Source organism: Mandrillus leucophaeus, unplaced genomic scaffold, assembly GCF_000951045.1.
Source record: "Mandrillus leucophaeus isolate KB7577 unplaced genomic scaffold, Mleu.le_1.0 Scaffold128, whole genome shotgun sequence".
Taxonomy (NCBI): Eukaryota; Metazoa; Chordata; class Mammalia; order Primates; family Cercopithecidae; genus Mandrillus; species Mandrillus leucophaeus.
In genome coordinates, this window is record NW_012101209.1 from 3,734,857 (window position 1) to 3,749,880 (window position 15,024).

Here is a 15,024-nt window from a genome sequence, read left to right on the forward strand (position 1 = left end):
TTCTAGACTTCACTTGGAGTGGCCAAAGGCTAATTATAACCTTCCCTTCCAATTGACTGAACCCTTATTTTATATGTAGTGCTAGGCTAAGGGTTCGTATGCATTTTTGTTGTTTGATCCTCACAGAAAGCCTAGGATAGCAGAATCAGTATTTGTATTTTGCATACAAGGAAAGAGGCTCAGAGAGATGGAGCAACTTGCTGGGGAGTCCTAATCTAGTTAGGATTCCAAACCCAGCTCTGTCAGGCTAGGAAACCCATGCTCTCCTATTGTGTTGGCCTAACAGGACCCTCAGGGACCACCTATTGAGACCTTTCCTTTGTCCCCATGACCTCCTCTGCTCAGAGGTGCTCCTGTTCCTAATCAGCAGGTGCATTTCACAGATAGCAACAGTAATTCTGCTCCCTATCTGCCAGCTTCTTTCTATAGGTTTTACATGTGGGGCTCTTTTAATCCAGGTGGCCCACGGGCAGTCCATCTTCCACAGAGGAGAAACTGAAGTACAGGGAGGTTAAATACAGAGGGTCACCAGCTGGTCGATAGGAGTGCTAGGATCAGCATAGGAACCGTGTGGTCTAGATGAGAGGTTTTCCTTTTGAGAGGCATGCCTATATATATGTTTGTGTTTGAGACAGGGTCTTGCTGTGTCATCCAGGCTGGAATACAGTGGCATGATCACTTGACCTCCTGGGCTCAAGTGATCCTCCCACCTCAGCCTCCCAAGTTGCTGGGACTACAAGCACTGCCACCATGCTCGGCTAAGAGGCATGCTTCTTTTAAAAGAGGAGCTAGTAGTCCCAAAACAGCAGTGTGCTGGTGAAAGTTTAGCAACCAGCCCTTGGAGTCAGGACCCTGACTTACAGCATCTATTCCTTTGAGTGTAAATATTATCACCTTGGCTTATTTTATCCTATCAATGTTGTCTCTGAATGCTGAGCTGGGAAGAGATGCTAACAATTAGCCCTCCAGAGTCTAAGGACTCCACCTACCACCAAAGGCGTCTTTAGTTGATGGCATGTGAGGAGTCAAGCTTCCTAAGCTACTAACCAGTCTCCAACTTAATATGTCTCAGACCTACATCGCTTTTCTTGCGTGATTAGTTCCTACTGGGGACACATTCTTTGTCACCACTAAAGGATTCTTCTCCTTCGCCCAAATTTTCCCTTTTACTTCCCCACCACGTTCTGCTGTTTTCTGTTCCTTTGCCACTCCCTTCCTGACCACTACTTCCTTTCCCGCTCCCTGCCACCTGCACCTTCTGACTCACTCTAGTTGAAAGCCCTGGAGGAAGGAACAAACTCTGCAGCCTGACTGCTCGGTTTAATCCCAGCCTCTCCTCTACTAGCTGTGTGACCTCAGGCAAGTCACTTAACCTCTCTGTGCTTCAGCTTTCTTATCTTTAAAGTGGGAATGAGAATTATACTTCCCACATCATGTAAAAGCCCTGGTAATGTGGCCTTGTAAATGTCAGCTCCTAGTAGCATTCTTTACTCCTGGGCATCCTTGGCCATCTAAGCATCCCCAATTACTCCTTCCCTGTGCCTATCCCAATGGTGCCATAAAAAAACCAGGACCCCTGGCCTCCACAACTGTCCCATTGTCCTGTTTGGTTCCCCCTGAGTAGCCATGAGGTACCCCCAGTCTCCCCACTGTCCACAGCCGCCCACACTCCCATATGCCTCGACCCACTCCTCTTAGTAGATGTGACAGCCTTTTTGCCTTCATTAAAACAAGATCGTGAAGAACACAGGCATCCTTGGGGTGAGGCCGAGAGCTGCTTCACCACATTGTTACTCTTGCACCCCACTGTTTCAGGTCAGTTTACTTTATCCTGCTCCTTTCCATGTGGCCCAGGGTGGACACCTTGGTTTATGCAAGGTGTGATGATAGGAGATTTTCTTTTCTTCTTTTTAAAAGAACTTTAAAAACAACCTTATCACAGCTTGTAAAATATATTTGGTCACCCCTCCCCAAAGACTTAAAACTTTCACATGTCCTTGGCTAAATTGTGAATGTGGACTATGTGGGACTGGCCAGGGGCAGGCTGGAATTTGTTGAAGGAACTACCTTTCATACCAATCCCCTTTTAGCTTATCTAATCACTGCATTTCATCCAGACTGAGATAGATGGCTCACGTTGTTGTTGTTGTTGTTTTCCGTAATCCTTGAGTAAATTTTTTTTTTCCCTCCCACTAGGAAAAGAATTGAGTTTGGTCAGTCCTTTCCTGGGACTGAACGTGAAGAGTTATGCCGGCTTCCTCACCGTGAATAAGACTTACAACAGCAACCTCTTCTTCTGGTTCTTCCCGGCTCAGGTAGACGCCCAACAGAAAGAACACCAGTGTTCAAGAGCTGGCTTGCCGTTTGAGGGTAGAAATGTTAGCCTACTGACCTACAAGTCTTTAAAACAATCTCGTAGATTTTTTCTAAAAATAAGATTTTTTTTTTTTTTTTTCTAAAAATAAGCAAATCTGCATGGTGTTCCTATTTATGGACAGGAAACAAATGTTTTTGGCGGGAGTGGGAAGTGTCCAGCTTCTAAATTTCTTGCAGCCTTATTTGGAGTGTTAATACTACCACCTTCTTCCTGCCACAGTCTTCTTCCTGCCACAGTCTTCTTCCTATCGTTTTGTTGTATTTTTGTTCTAAAAATACTTAGGGCGGGAATGGGTGGGGGGTGCCCAAGGGGGATAAGAAGTAGGGAGATTCCTGAAGTTAACAGGTAATGCATGGCAAAGTATGTTTATATCTAGTCAGCCGTGGCCTTGTATGACTGCCCTGTCTGTGGACTGCTTCATGCACTCAGTACCCACTTATTGAGCATATTCTGTGCTGTGGGGCCACAGAGGAGACAGAACTGAACTCAGACACTCGGAAGAAGAGTGGGAGGATTGCTGATGTAGAAAGGTTTCTGGCAGGAAAGGCCGTCACTTTCCCAAATCTCTATAGGCAGAGGTGGGTATGCTTTTCTACTTCACCAATCCTATGTAGTTTACCTCTAAATCATGCCTTTCTTCTGTATGAACAAGACACTTTTAGCTTAGGGGTGCTGTTGCGGGTATTGGTAGAAGTGCTGAGATGCATAAACAAATCTTATTCCACTGCAGCGTAATTTTCTATGTTCATCCTCCAAATTGGATTTGTTTTAGAGGCTAGAGAAAGCAAAGAAAAAGCTATCCCTATGGAGGCTGTTGTTTATATTTGCATTGATTTGCATATAGCTGGGTTGCATCTATAGTAACTGAGTAAATTGCTTAATCCAGGGTTGTTTTCAAGTTACATTGTTTCTCTTGGTACTATTGAGTTATATTTTCTTGACGTTTCTTTCCTGCTTTCTCAACTACATGGCCTCTTGACATAGTTCACCCCAGAGCAGCCTGTGGTGGGATGTGGTCAGGTTGGGGCATGTCAGAAATGGTGAAGAATTCCAGATCCTTTGTGGTTGGGCTCACAGTAGCCGTCAGCCTGCCGTCTTCTCTAGAAGGATTTCTTGGACCCTAGAGAGGGCTTCTTCTTTCTTCGTCATTGTTCCTGTTGAGTGAGGCAAGCGAGATGCCTAGAGCGTCCGATGTAAGGAGACACTCACCCTGAGGGTCATACAAGTGCAAGGTCAGCACTGGAGCCTGAGCACCCTCCAGTCTCTTGCTGGTGCCTCCCATGGGTAGAGCCCAACTGGGAGCCGGGTGGAGTTGGGTAGTTTAGCCCATAGAGGTCTGCCTAACAGGGCACAGAGCAGGATGGAGAAGGGTGGATAATGGGCCTTCAGTCTCTTAAACTTTATGCCTTTCAGAAACATTCTGTGTGTGTGCATTTTTTATATCATATCTATTGATGCCATTGAATGCAGTCATTTATCTGCAGTAACCTGTTTATATTAGTTTTCTCTTGCTGCTATAACAAATTGCCACAAACTTAGTGTCTTAAAACAGCGCACATTTTATTTTACAATTCTGCAGGTCAGAAGTCTGACATGGGTCTCCCTGGGCTGAAATCAAGGACCAGTAGGGTTGTGGTACTTCTGGAGGCTCTAAGGGAGAATCTCTTTTCTTGCCTCTTGCAGTACCTACAGGCTGTTCACGTTCCTTGGCTCATGGTCCCTTTCTCCAGCTTCAAAGCCTACAAAGGCAGCCTGAATCCTTCTCACATCACATAATCTCCATGGTCATGTTTCCTTCTCTGACTCTTGTCTTCTACCTCTGTCTTCTAAAAGGACTCTTATGATGACATTTGGGCCACCTGGATAATCCAGGATAATCTCCCCATTTTAAGGCCAGTTGATTAGCAACTTTAATTCCATCTGCGACCTGAATTCTCTTTTGTCCTGTAACCTAACATATTCTAGGAATTAAGACACAAACATCTTTAGGGAGTTGTTATAATGCACAAAATGGATACTTGAAAATTTGCCTAGATTATTGAGTCTCAATATGTTTTATCTCAGGGATTCTTACATGTTATTGCAAACAAGAATTCTCTGACTTCCCCCAGAGATTCTGACTTGTAAATTGGCAGAGGCCAGCAGGTTACAGAATTACCAAGTGAACCATGCTCTGTGAAACCATCACTCCAGCCTATGGGCCACTACCCTCTGCCTGAAGCTCCTGGCTGGAAAGTGACCAACACACCTTTTACCAGAAAGAAATGCCTAGAGCAGCCAAACCCAGACAGAGGTGATGTGTTGCCCATGTTGAGGGTTGAAATGAGGGAAGTGAAGAGACCAATGCAGCCTGTGGAGGTCGGCTTCCCTAATCCAGCTTGCGGATTCTCTAAGACCTGTTAGGACTGCTTCCCCATCTTTTTTCCACTCTCGTCCTCCTCCCCCACTCTAGCTGGAAAATACCAATTCCTTACTTTCCCTTCTGCTTTGTTACTTGTTTATGACACCAGTCAGTTCCTTATTACCTTCTGAATGTTGTCTTCTTTGGTAATGATCCAGATTTGTAAAAACAGGAACTAAGGGTGAGAGAAGAGATCAGATGGAAACAAAGCAAAAACCCAGTTTTTTTCTTTCTCAGGTTGCCTCTGGTCAGGTGAACAGCTGTGTCTAGAATGTAGGTGGTGCTTTGGCACCATAAACCTGTTCAGGGAAAGGAGTTTAGTTTGCATGCTCTACTTGTTGCCAGATTGAGGTCTGAAAACCCCCTTCATTAAACAATGACTGGACTGCTGGGTTTCGTTTTTTCCCCTTAATTAAATGAAAACCTAGCTGTGCATCCCCTGACCAGGTTATGTTCTTTTGAGTCCAGTACTGTAGCCACAAACACAACCTAAGATGATCCCAGGAGACACAACGGGAAAGAATGCCTTTAAGTACATGGTATTCTAGTGAAAGTGATAGATGAAGCTTCAGGACAAGAAGGGCAGAGATGAAAAAATGGTATCCACAGATGGGTACCACCATGTGGCAGCCAAGATAGATTGTTCCAAGACCTCTTACCAGGAAGCCCACATGCAGAGCCAGATAGCTGAGGCTTCTGGCTATAAATTTTGGAGTCACACCAGTTTGGGTGAAGGAGATAAAGCAGGTGTGACAAGAAGAAGCAGTGGTCACTGAGACGGGGGGAGTCCTTTGTATTTGGCAGAGATATCAGTTCATTGTCTGTCATAGGGAAGCAGCTGATATTGTCACCAGGGAGAAATGACCCCTTTAAAAAACTGAAGGTAGAGAAAATAAGAGATCCAGGAAGGATGCCACACTTGTCATATCCTCCGAGTGTTTTTTGGGGGGGATGCTGTTTCTCAAATTAGTTTTGTTTTCCTGTTATTGCTCTGAGACTGCCCTGTTATTGTATACAAATCAGAACAGAATAAATTCCAGAACTTGAAATTGGTGTGAGGTGGGAATACAACCTGCAAGAGAAAGGAGCAGGCATTTTGTATGGTATAAAAAGTATAAGGAAACCAGCAGAAATGTAGCAGTTATAGCTGCTGGTAATTGAACACTGACTATGTGCTAGGCACTGTGCATTTTCTTATCTAATCCTTACCTGAACCCCATGAGAAAGCATTGTTATCCTCATTTTATAGATGAAGAGATTAAATAATCAGCCCCGAGTTACTCAACTAGAAATTGGCAGAACTGGAATATAAAATTAGGCCTCTGATGTGGAAATCCTTGATCTTGGCCGTCATGTGTTAGATCTAGAGAAAACGAGCCGTGGAAGGCACTTGAGTATAGTGGCTGAAAGTACAGTCTCTTCAGTAAGTCAGGCTTGGATAGAAATACTGGCTTCACTACTTATGCTAAAGGTGACCTTGGGGACATTTCTTAGTGTCTCTGAGCACTGGTTTCCTCATTTTAAAATGGGGATCAGAATACCTACTTGGCAATGGTTTTGAGACAGAAGAGATCATAGGGGAAAGCATTAGAGTGGTACCTAAAACATAGTAACTATAGTTGCTATTGTCATTATTTCATTATGATTATGATTATTATGGTTATTATTACTTTTTAAATTATTAACACAAATAATGTCAAGAACTAAGCGGGTCACAATTTGAGAGGTTAAAGATGACAGCAAATAGAGGGAAATTCTGAATTAGAAGAACCTGAACCCCAGCCATCAAGGTGGATTCATTGCTACCAGGTCAGGAAATTACTAAGTGAAACTGGGATTTTTCGCACTGAAGAAGATAAAAAAGACATAGAGATTATTACTCTTTAAAGTCAGCATCCTTCTCATTGGAAAAAAAAAATTGCTAGTATGACTTTATCTTATAGATATAGGAACATAGATAATTCATTGGACACATTTAGCCAAAACCTTCAGATCTGTTACCTCAAATGCCGTGGAGCCAAAACCTGGGGCATTTAGAGTCAGGCCTAGGCCTCTTTACAGAGGACCCCACCTTGATCCTCAGGCCAAGAGGAAAGGCCCAGATTCCTGGATTTGAGAATCTAGTGTCTGTGAAAGATCAGGATCACATTGGTGAGGCCCGTGAGGTGCCGGGGCAACCTGTGAGAAGGACTCCCGCTCAGGATCCTACAGGCTGGGCCCTGCTGAATCAGATACTAGGATGATCAGATAGCACAATACCCTTGAATCAGCAGTCAATTGGAGGGAAAATGAACCACTCTAATGCTCCTGGTCCAAAACAAAAGGCGTTCTCTCTGGCAGTAGAAGAGCATGTCCCAAAAGTGCCTGGAAGCCAACAGAACAGCCTATCCTCGGGGTTAAGGCGTGGAATCAGGCCCCACCATGCTTCAGCATGGTGCCATGTACACTCCCTCATCTGCACATCTGAACTTCTCCGGTAACACAGTTAATGTGGAAGAGGACAGGAATTCCCAAATGTGCTACTGTTCATCAGAAATACCTGAGGAGCTTTGGAAATATGATAGATCTCCCAACTCATTGTCTAGCTGCACCCAGCATAGATTCTGATTCTGCAGATCTGGAGAGGACCCAGGGATCAGTGTTTGCAATGTGCTCCACAGCGGTCCCAGTGCAGCGAGTCAGTGGGCTGGAATTTGGGAAAAGAGAACTAGAGGTTTGGATACAGGGATTCTAATTCCAAGTCTGCGATTCCTGGCTGTATAACTTGGGAGATGGCATTTGTATTCTCTGGGCCTCAGTTCTCTCCTATAGAAATAAAGATGTTAAACCTATTGGATTGCTAAGGCTCCATCCCAGCATTGCATTCTGTGGTTCTATAGTTAAGTATAAAAACATCCAATAACTCCAAATCAGGATGTGGATTGAATGAAGGAGCCCTTGAACGTGTGGCCTGTGTGGTAGCCAGCCTTCAGGCTAGTCCCCAGTCCTCTTCATCTCTTGGTGTATGTGCCCTTGGGCAGTCCCCTCCACTACTGAATCAAGGCTGGCTTTGTGACCAACATGCTAGCAGAAATGATGGTGTTTGACTTCCATGGCTACATTATAAAGGGCAATGTTACTTGTGCCTTGGTCTCTTGAGTCCGTCATTCTGAGGAGAGGATGCCGTATTGGGAGGACACTCCAGCAGCCCCATGGCTGAGCCTCTGTGGAGAGGAAGTGAGGCCTCCACCCTCCAGTGGGTACCAACCTTGGAAGAGGTTCATCTAGTACCAGTCAAGCCTTCTGATGACTGCAGCTGTGGCTGATTCCTTGACCACAGTTTCATGAGAGACCCTGAGCCAGAACTGCCCAGCCAGACACCCTCAAATTTCTGACCCACGGGAATCCCGAGAGATCAAAAATTATTATTGTTGTCTTAAGCCATTAAGTTTTGGAGAGATGTTGTGTCGCATTAGATAACTAATATAGCTTCTTGTCTTGTACTTTTAGGCTGTGGCTGTGATATCTTGTGACAACTAGCATATACTCCTTAACCTGGAGGAAGGATAAGGACATAAGGAGTGGGGATTACTATGCCAGCTACTTCCAATTTTTTTTTTTTTTTTTTTTTTGCCTCTCAGCTCCAATTCTACCCTCTTCCCTGTTCTGCCATAATAGAGCTCTCAGCATTTCTCCTATGCAGCAAGCACGATGTTAAGCTTTGTCAGTAGAGGGTGCTGGAGAGACACTGCAGGCGGAATTTGACTTCTCTTTCTGTTTCTATGTCCTGCCTTTCGATTTTTCTTGGCCCACTGCCTAGTCTGTTAGCAGTGTGTTGAGGTAGGGGGTGGGGACATCCAGTGGCACTCTGTCTTAGCTATGCACCCAGACCACCAAGACTCTTAGCAAGATGATATCCCTGGCTCTGTCCAGGTGATCACCCGGCTGTGGCCTTCCCAGTGTGAACACCATACACCCTAGGCCTTGCCGGTGAGCAGACCCCCGATAGCCCTGCTGTCTCTGCAGCCCTCTCACTAGCTCAGCCATTTGCGCCCCAGAGGGTTGTTCCCTCGGTGCTCCCAGTGTAGACACCGTGCACTCCAGGCTGTGCACCACCCTTCAGGCAAGCAGGCTCCTAGACTCCTGAGTCTCTCTGTGTCCACCTGCCAGTCACAGCCTACCTGTTCCTATTACCCAAGGATGGTTGGCCAGCTTTGGACCAGGGAACCCAGTGAACTTCTCAGCTACTCAGAGGGCTGCAACCATACCTTCTCCAACGAGGCCTGGACAGCAGCCTTGGGAAGGGTCCCCTCCCCACCATAAGGTCCATCTGCGAGCACTCCCCCTAGCCCAGGGCATTGTTTGGAGTTCTCTTTATATATGTATGTTTAGTCCCCTGTTATAACGAATGCTTCTAGATATTAACATTTCCCTGTTCCTTAGTGGACATAGGAAGCCTACCCAGCATGCCGGTCTTTGGCCAGCACTGAGGATGTGGCTGTGGGAGAGCAGGCCCCTCTGGTGTTTCATCTTCACTTTTGCCCAGGGGTGTCTGTGATACCCATGGCTGGCTGGGGCCAGAGTAAACACTGGAACTTGTAAGAGAATTAAAGGTGAATATTTCCAGGCAAAAAAAAAAAAAAAAACCTAAATAAAAAATTAAAATGACTCTGTGGTTTCTGACTTCTGATTGGGCCTTAACTGATGCAGGTACCATTCTAAATCTTTCTCCAGCCCTGAGACACCAAGGGCTGGACTTGTGGTCTGGCCTAAGAAACGAGTAATAGCAAAGTCTTAGGAGGCAGGGCAGCCAGTCTTTCTGTCTCAGCCCTATTCTGTCTGAGACCGCAGGATTCCCTCATCTGTGCTTCATTCTTCTCCCTTGGCAGATCAACATGCTTTGCTTCTCCAAGCACTCAACCGAGTATGACCAACCTTCCATTTCCAAGTTTACCTTTCCTTGCATCATGTAGCCAACAGAGATTAACTAGCACCCATGGCTGCCACAGTCTGGCTTACATCTTCTTCCTTGGTCCAATCAGCTAAGACTGAAGGTACTGGGTATTAGCCATGGATGAATAGAGACTCAGTTCTTAGAGAAGGGGACATGGACTGGACAGATTTATTAAAACTTCTTGTCTTGTACTTTTAGGCTGTGGCTGTGATATCTTGTGACAACTAGCATATACTCCTTAACCTGGAGGAAGGATAAGGACATAAGGAGTGGGGATTACTATGCCAGCTACTTCCAATTTTTTTTTTTTTTTTTTTTTTGCCTCTCAGCTCCAATTCTACCCTCTTCCCTGTTCTGCCATAATAGAGCTCTCAGCATTTCTCCTATGCAGCAAGCACGATGTTAAGCTTTGTCAGTAGAGGGTGCTGGAGAGACACTGCAGGCGGAATTTGACTTCTCTTTCTGTTTCTATGTCCTGCCTTTCGATTTTTCTTGGCCCACTGCCTAGTCTGTTAGCAGTGTGTTGAGGTAGGGGGTGGGGACATCCAGTGGCACTCTGTCTTAGCTATGCACCCAGACCACCAAGACTCTTAGCAAGATGATATCCCTGGCTCTGTCCAGGTGATCACCCGGCTGTGGCCTTCCCAGTGTGAACACCATACACCCTAGGCCTTGCCGGTGAGCAGACCCCCGATAGCCCTGCTGTCTCTGCAGCCCTCTCACTAGCTCAGCCATTTGCGCCCCAGAGGGTTGTTCCCTCGGTGCTCCCAGTGTAGACACCGTGCACTCCAGGCTGTGCACCACCCTTCAGGCAAGCAGGCTCCTAGACTCCTGAGTCTCTCTGTGTCCACCTGCCAGTCACAGCCTACCTGTTCCTATTACCCAAGGATGGTTGGCCAGCTTTGGACCAGGGAACCCAGTGAACTTCTCAGCTACTCAGAGGGCTGCAACCATACCTTCTCCAACGAGGCCTGGACAGCAGCCTTGGGAAGGGTCCCCTCCCCACCATAAGGTCCATCTGCGAGCACTCCCCCTAGCCCAGGGCATTGTTTGGAGTTCTCTTTATATATGTATGTTTAGTCCCCTGTTATAACGAATACTTCTAGATATTAACATTTCCCTGTTCCTTAGTGGACATAGGAAGCCTACCCAGCATGCCGGTCTTTGGCCAGCACTGAGGATGTGGCTGTGGGAGAGCAGGCCCCTCTGGTGTTTCATCTTCACTTTTGCCCAGGGGTGTCTGTGATACCCATGGCTGGCTGGGGCCAGAGTAAACACTGGAACTTGTAAGAGAATTAAAGGTGAATATTTCCAGGCAAAAAAAAAAAAAAAAAAACCTAAATAAAAAATTAAAATGACTCTGTGGTTTCTGACTTCTGATTGGGCCTTAACTGATGCAGGTACCATTCTAAATCTTTCTCCAGCCCTGAGACACCAAGGGCTGGACTTGTGGTCTGGCCTAAGAAACGAGTAATAGCAAAGTCTTAGGAGGCAGGGCAGCCAGTCTTTCTGTCTCAGCCCTATTCTGTCTGAGACCGCAGGATTCCCTCATCTGTGCTTCATTCTTCTCCCTTGGCAGATCAACATGCTTTGCTTCTCCAAGCACTCAACCGAGTATGACCAACCTTCCATTTCCAAGTTTACCTTTCCTTGCATCATGTAGCCAACAGAGATTAACTAGCACCCATGGCTGCCACAGTCTGGCTTACATCTTCTTCCTTGGTCCAATCAGCTAAGACTGAAGGTACTGGGTATTAGCCATGGATGAATAGAGACTCAGTTCTTAGAGAAGGGGACATGGACTGGACAGATTTATTAAAATATGTCTCAAAACATATCTAACACAGGTGGATACAAATCCACCAGCAATGCAGCAAAGATTTGGAGATCGCAGATAATTGTCTTCTTCAAACTGATTCTGTTTATCTTCTCTTTGCTACGTACTTAATGGCATCAGGGACATAGAAGAATAGAGGGTATCAGAGACAAAATAAAAAGACAGTAGCTAAAGGTGATGTTATAGATCACCACCCACAGGTATATTTGAACACTCTGCAGAAACTTTTGCATGCCTGATTTCCTTTGTGGAAATGAAATAACATAGACAGAAAGTAGCTAACTTTTGCATCAAGAAGGGAAAGTAAGGTGTCTTCTCCACACCTCCCCGCATCCGCCCACTTCCCTATTCCTTATAAAGTGTAAGTTTCTGGTAGGAGGCACAAACAGAACAGCCATAACTATCTCATGAAGGAATGAGCCAGGTAGAAAGGTTAGGAAGAAGAAAGTTAGGATTCTAATGGGGTGTAAGCTGGTTCAAATCAGTGAGACAAGCCAAAGCTTGATGAGAGTCAGGGGAGCTTGGGAATGACACAAGGAGGCCTCAAAACAAAAAAGGATTTTGAGACTGGATGCAGTGGCTCACGCCTATAATCCCAGTACGTTGGGAGGCCAAAGCAGGTGGATCACTTGAGGTCAGACGTTCTAGATCAGCCTGGCCAACACGGTGAAATCCTGTCTCTAATACAAATACAAAAATTAGCCGGGGGTAGTGGTAGGCGCCTGTAATCCCAGCTACTCCAGAGGCTGAGGCAGGAGAATCGCTTGCACTGGGAAGGTGGAGGTTGCAGTGAGCCAAGTCGTGCCATTGCACTCCAGCCTGGGTAACAAGAGCGAGACTCCATCTGAAAAACAAAAAACAAAAAAGATTTTGAAAAAATTAATTTTCTGTATGACGATACCATGGCAGCAATCATGGTAAAGGAAGATTTAGTGAGTGGTCAACACCAACCACTTGAAATAAAATTTCTTTGAAAAACATGAATGTCTTTAGCAACTTGTGTGTATGTGTTGAGTGTGTATGTGTAGAGTTAAAATGTTATGTACCTCTTTAACAATTCTAGTCACAAAATTAATTGCTTTAAATAAAAAGCTCTGCCTTGATTAACACCATTAGTGTAGCAGCTGAAGTATTAGCTGAACTGGGATCTGTATGGCAAAATGGGAGTCCATTTAAACATACTTGTGGGAATTTAAAGACATTTACTTGGGGTACTAATGACTTCAATTAAGGTAGAACACATTACTTAAACCAAGCAAATGATCAGCCTCTGCATATAGAAGTGTGAAGAGGGCCTTAATTAATTTACTAATTGCACTTCTCATCTTAAGCAGCGCCGTTGATGTGGATCTGTTAGTGGTTTAGTTGCTGTTTTCTCTAACCAAGCATGGCATTCCTTATTGGAGACAGGAGAAAAGGGGTAGCTAGGGATATGTAACCAGTCCTGAAGAATTGGCAGATGCCTGTCTACTTTAAGTGACTCTCTGGTCCAGAATGTTGCCCTAACACTTGCTGAGATACCTAAAATTTCCTAGGGTCACTCCAATAAAGTCCTCTTATACAATAGAATCATGAGGCTGGGTATGTAATCCCACCCTGTAATCCCAGCACTTTGGGAGACCGAGGCAGGTGGATCACAAGGTCAGGAGTTCGAGACCAGCCTGACCAACATGGTGAAACCCTATCTGTACTAAAAATACAAAAAAATTAGCTGGGAGTAGTGGTGCACACCTCTAATCCCAGCTACTCAGGAGGCTGAGGCAGGATAATCACTTGAACCTGGGAGGTAGAGGTTGCAGTGTGCCGAGATCACGCTATTGCACACCAGCATGGGTGACAGAGCAAGACTCCATCTCAAAAAAAAAAAAATTATGTTCTTTGAAGTACTGAAATTGGCAAGTTTTTAGCACCCCCCTAGTCAATATATTAACTTACTGTTTCAGTGATATGTATATGGTCTGAGCAGGAGGTTATCTATTTCTCTCTCTCTCTCTCTCTCATGCAAAGGAGGGCCTGGGGGATAAGGGCTGGTGGAGGATGAGGGTGGAAAGGAAGACTCAGGGCAAAGGTGATGCTATCCAGGGAGGGTATGTCAACCTGGGGAACAATAGGGCAGACAGGATTTAGTACTAGTTTTGTTTCAATGAGTTTCACTTTCTTCGAATGACATTCCATTAAGACATGGAGTAGATTTTTCACCATCATTGTGAATAAGCAATGGAATTTGCTAATGTGAGAAATTGTGAAATTCCCTTTTGTAGAGATTCTGGCAGAATAGATAACGTCTCTCCTTCTGGGCCATTCCTTCTGGAAGAAACCCTGAAGAAAGAGTGTCCAAGTTCATGGATTGGTCACCAGGGGTCGCCAGAGGAATCGAAAGGGCTTCTGAGGCAAAGCCATAGTTGCTTCTTGTTCTCCAATAAAGGGCCCAGGTTTGTGGGACCCACGGGCCGACCCTCTTCTGTTGCTAGGGAGACTTCTCACTTAAGTATTTAGGATTCCTTTGTTCTTTCTTTAATATTTAGAACTTTTTTATCCCTTCCATTTTAATCATCAGTTCTTGCTGCAGGACTCTGACCTGTAAGTCATTAGTAGAGGTTTTATTTTCTTCTTTAATATGTAGTATGAGGGGATTACTCATATTTTAGATCTCAGCTCAAATGTTACCCCACCACCAGAGGCCTTCTTTAAGTGCTTAATCTAGTGTCTCTCCATTCCTCTTTCATATCACTCATTTATTTAGTTACTTGTTTATTGCCTTCCCACACCAGCAGAAAAATCATCAGAGCTGACACTTAAATAGATGTGCCAGGCACTGTTCTCAGTGCTGTGCATATATCGACCCTAAAACTGCATGAAAACCTTAGGAGATAGACATTAATAGTATCCATATTTTCAGTCAGCAGATGCTGAAACACAGAGGAGTTAAGTAACTTGCCCAAGGTCACAGAATTCTAAAATAGCATAGCTGGAATTCAAACCTTGGCATTCTGGCTCCAGAATCCACGCTCGTAACTATAAAGTATTCTGCCTGCTCATGGGTGGGAGCTGGTCTGCATCCACAGCCTTAGACAATCCCTGTGAGTAGTTGGCGTTATATGTTAAATGAGTTAATACCTTGTGGTAAATTCATAGAGTGCATACTGTTCAGCAGAATAATGGTATGCACTGATATAAAGAGATCTTCACAACATATTGTTAAGTGAATACAGCATATCAGAGCATATTAGAGTATAGCCTGATCCTATTTTTGGAAAAAAGCGTGTGTATGTATATTGCATATGTAATAGCTACAGCATATGTATATATGTGTTTGTATGGAGGGGGACCATAGAGAAAAATCTGGAAGGGTAAATGTAAGCATCTCCATGATCATCTCTAGGAAGTAGAATTTGTCGGGGAAGAGGGGCTTTTAAAACTACCTTCAATGAAAACAAAAACAAAAACCTTTAGTTAGAATAAGTACTGTTTTTATA

At 44.8% G+C, this 15,024-nt stretch overlaps 1 protein-coding gene across 2 annotated transcripts in view; it reads left to right on the plus strand.

The window, feature by feature from the left end:
• The window catches only part of CPVL (carboxypeptidase, vitellogenic-like), a 172,007-nt gene that overhangs the window by 36,315 nt on the left and 120,668 nt on the right, over positions 1 to 15,024 (plus strand). For both annotated transcript variants that reach the window (XM_011972228.1, XM_011972227.1), the window contains exon 3: positions 2,197 to 2,315. In XM_011972228.1, coding sequence (XP_011827618.1) covers positions 2,197 to 2,315 — 119 coding nt within the window. The remainder of the gene's footprint in view (positions 1 to 2,196; positions 2,316 to 15,024) is intronic.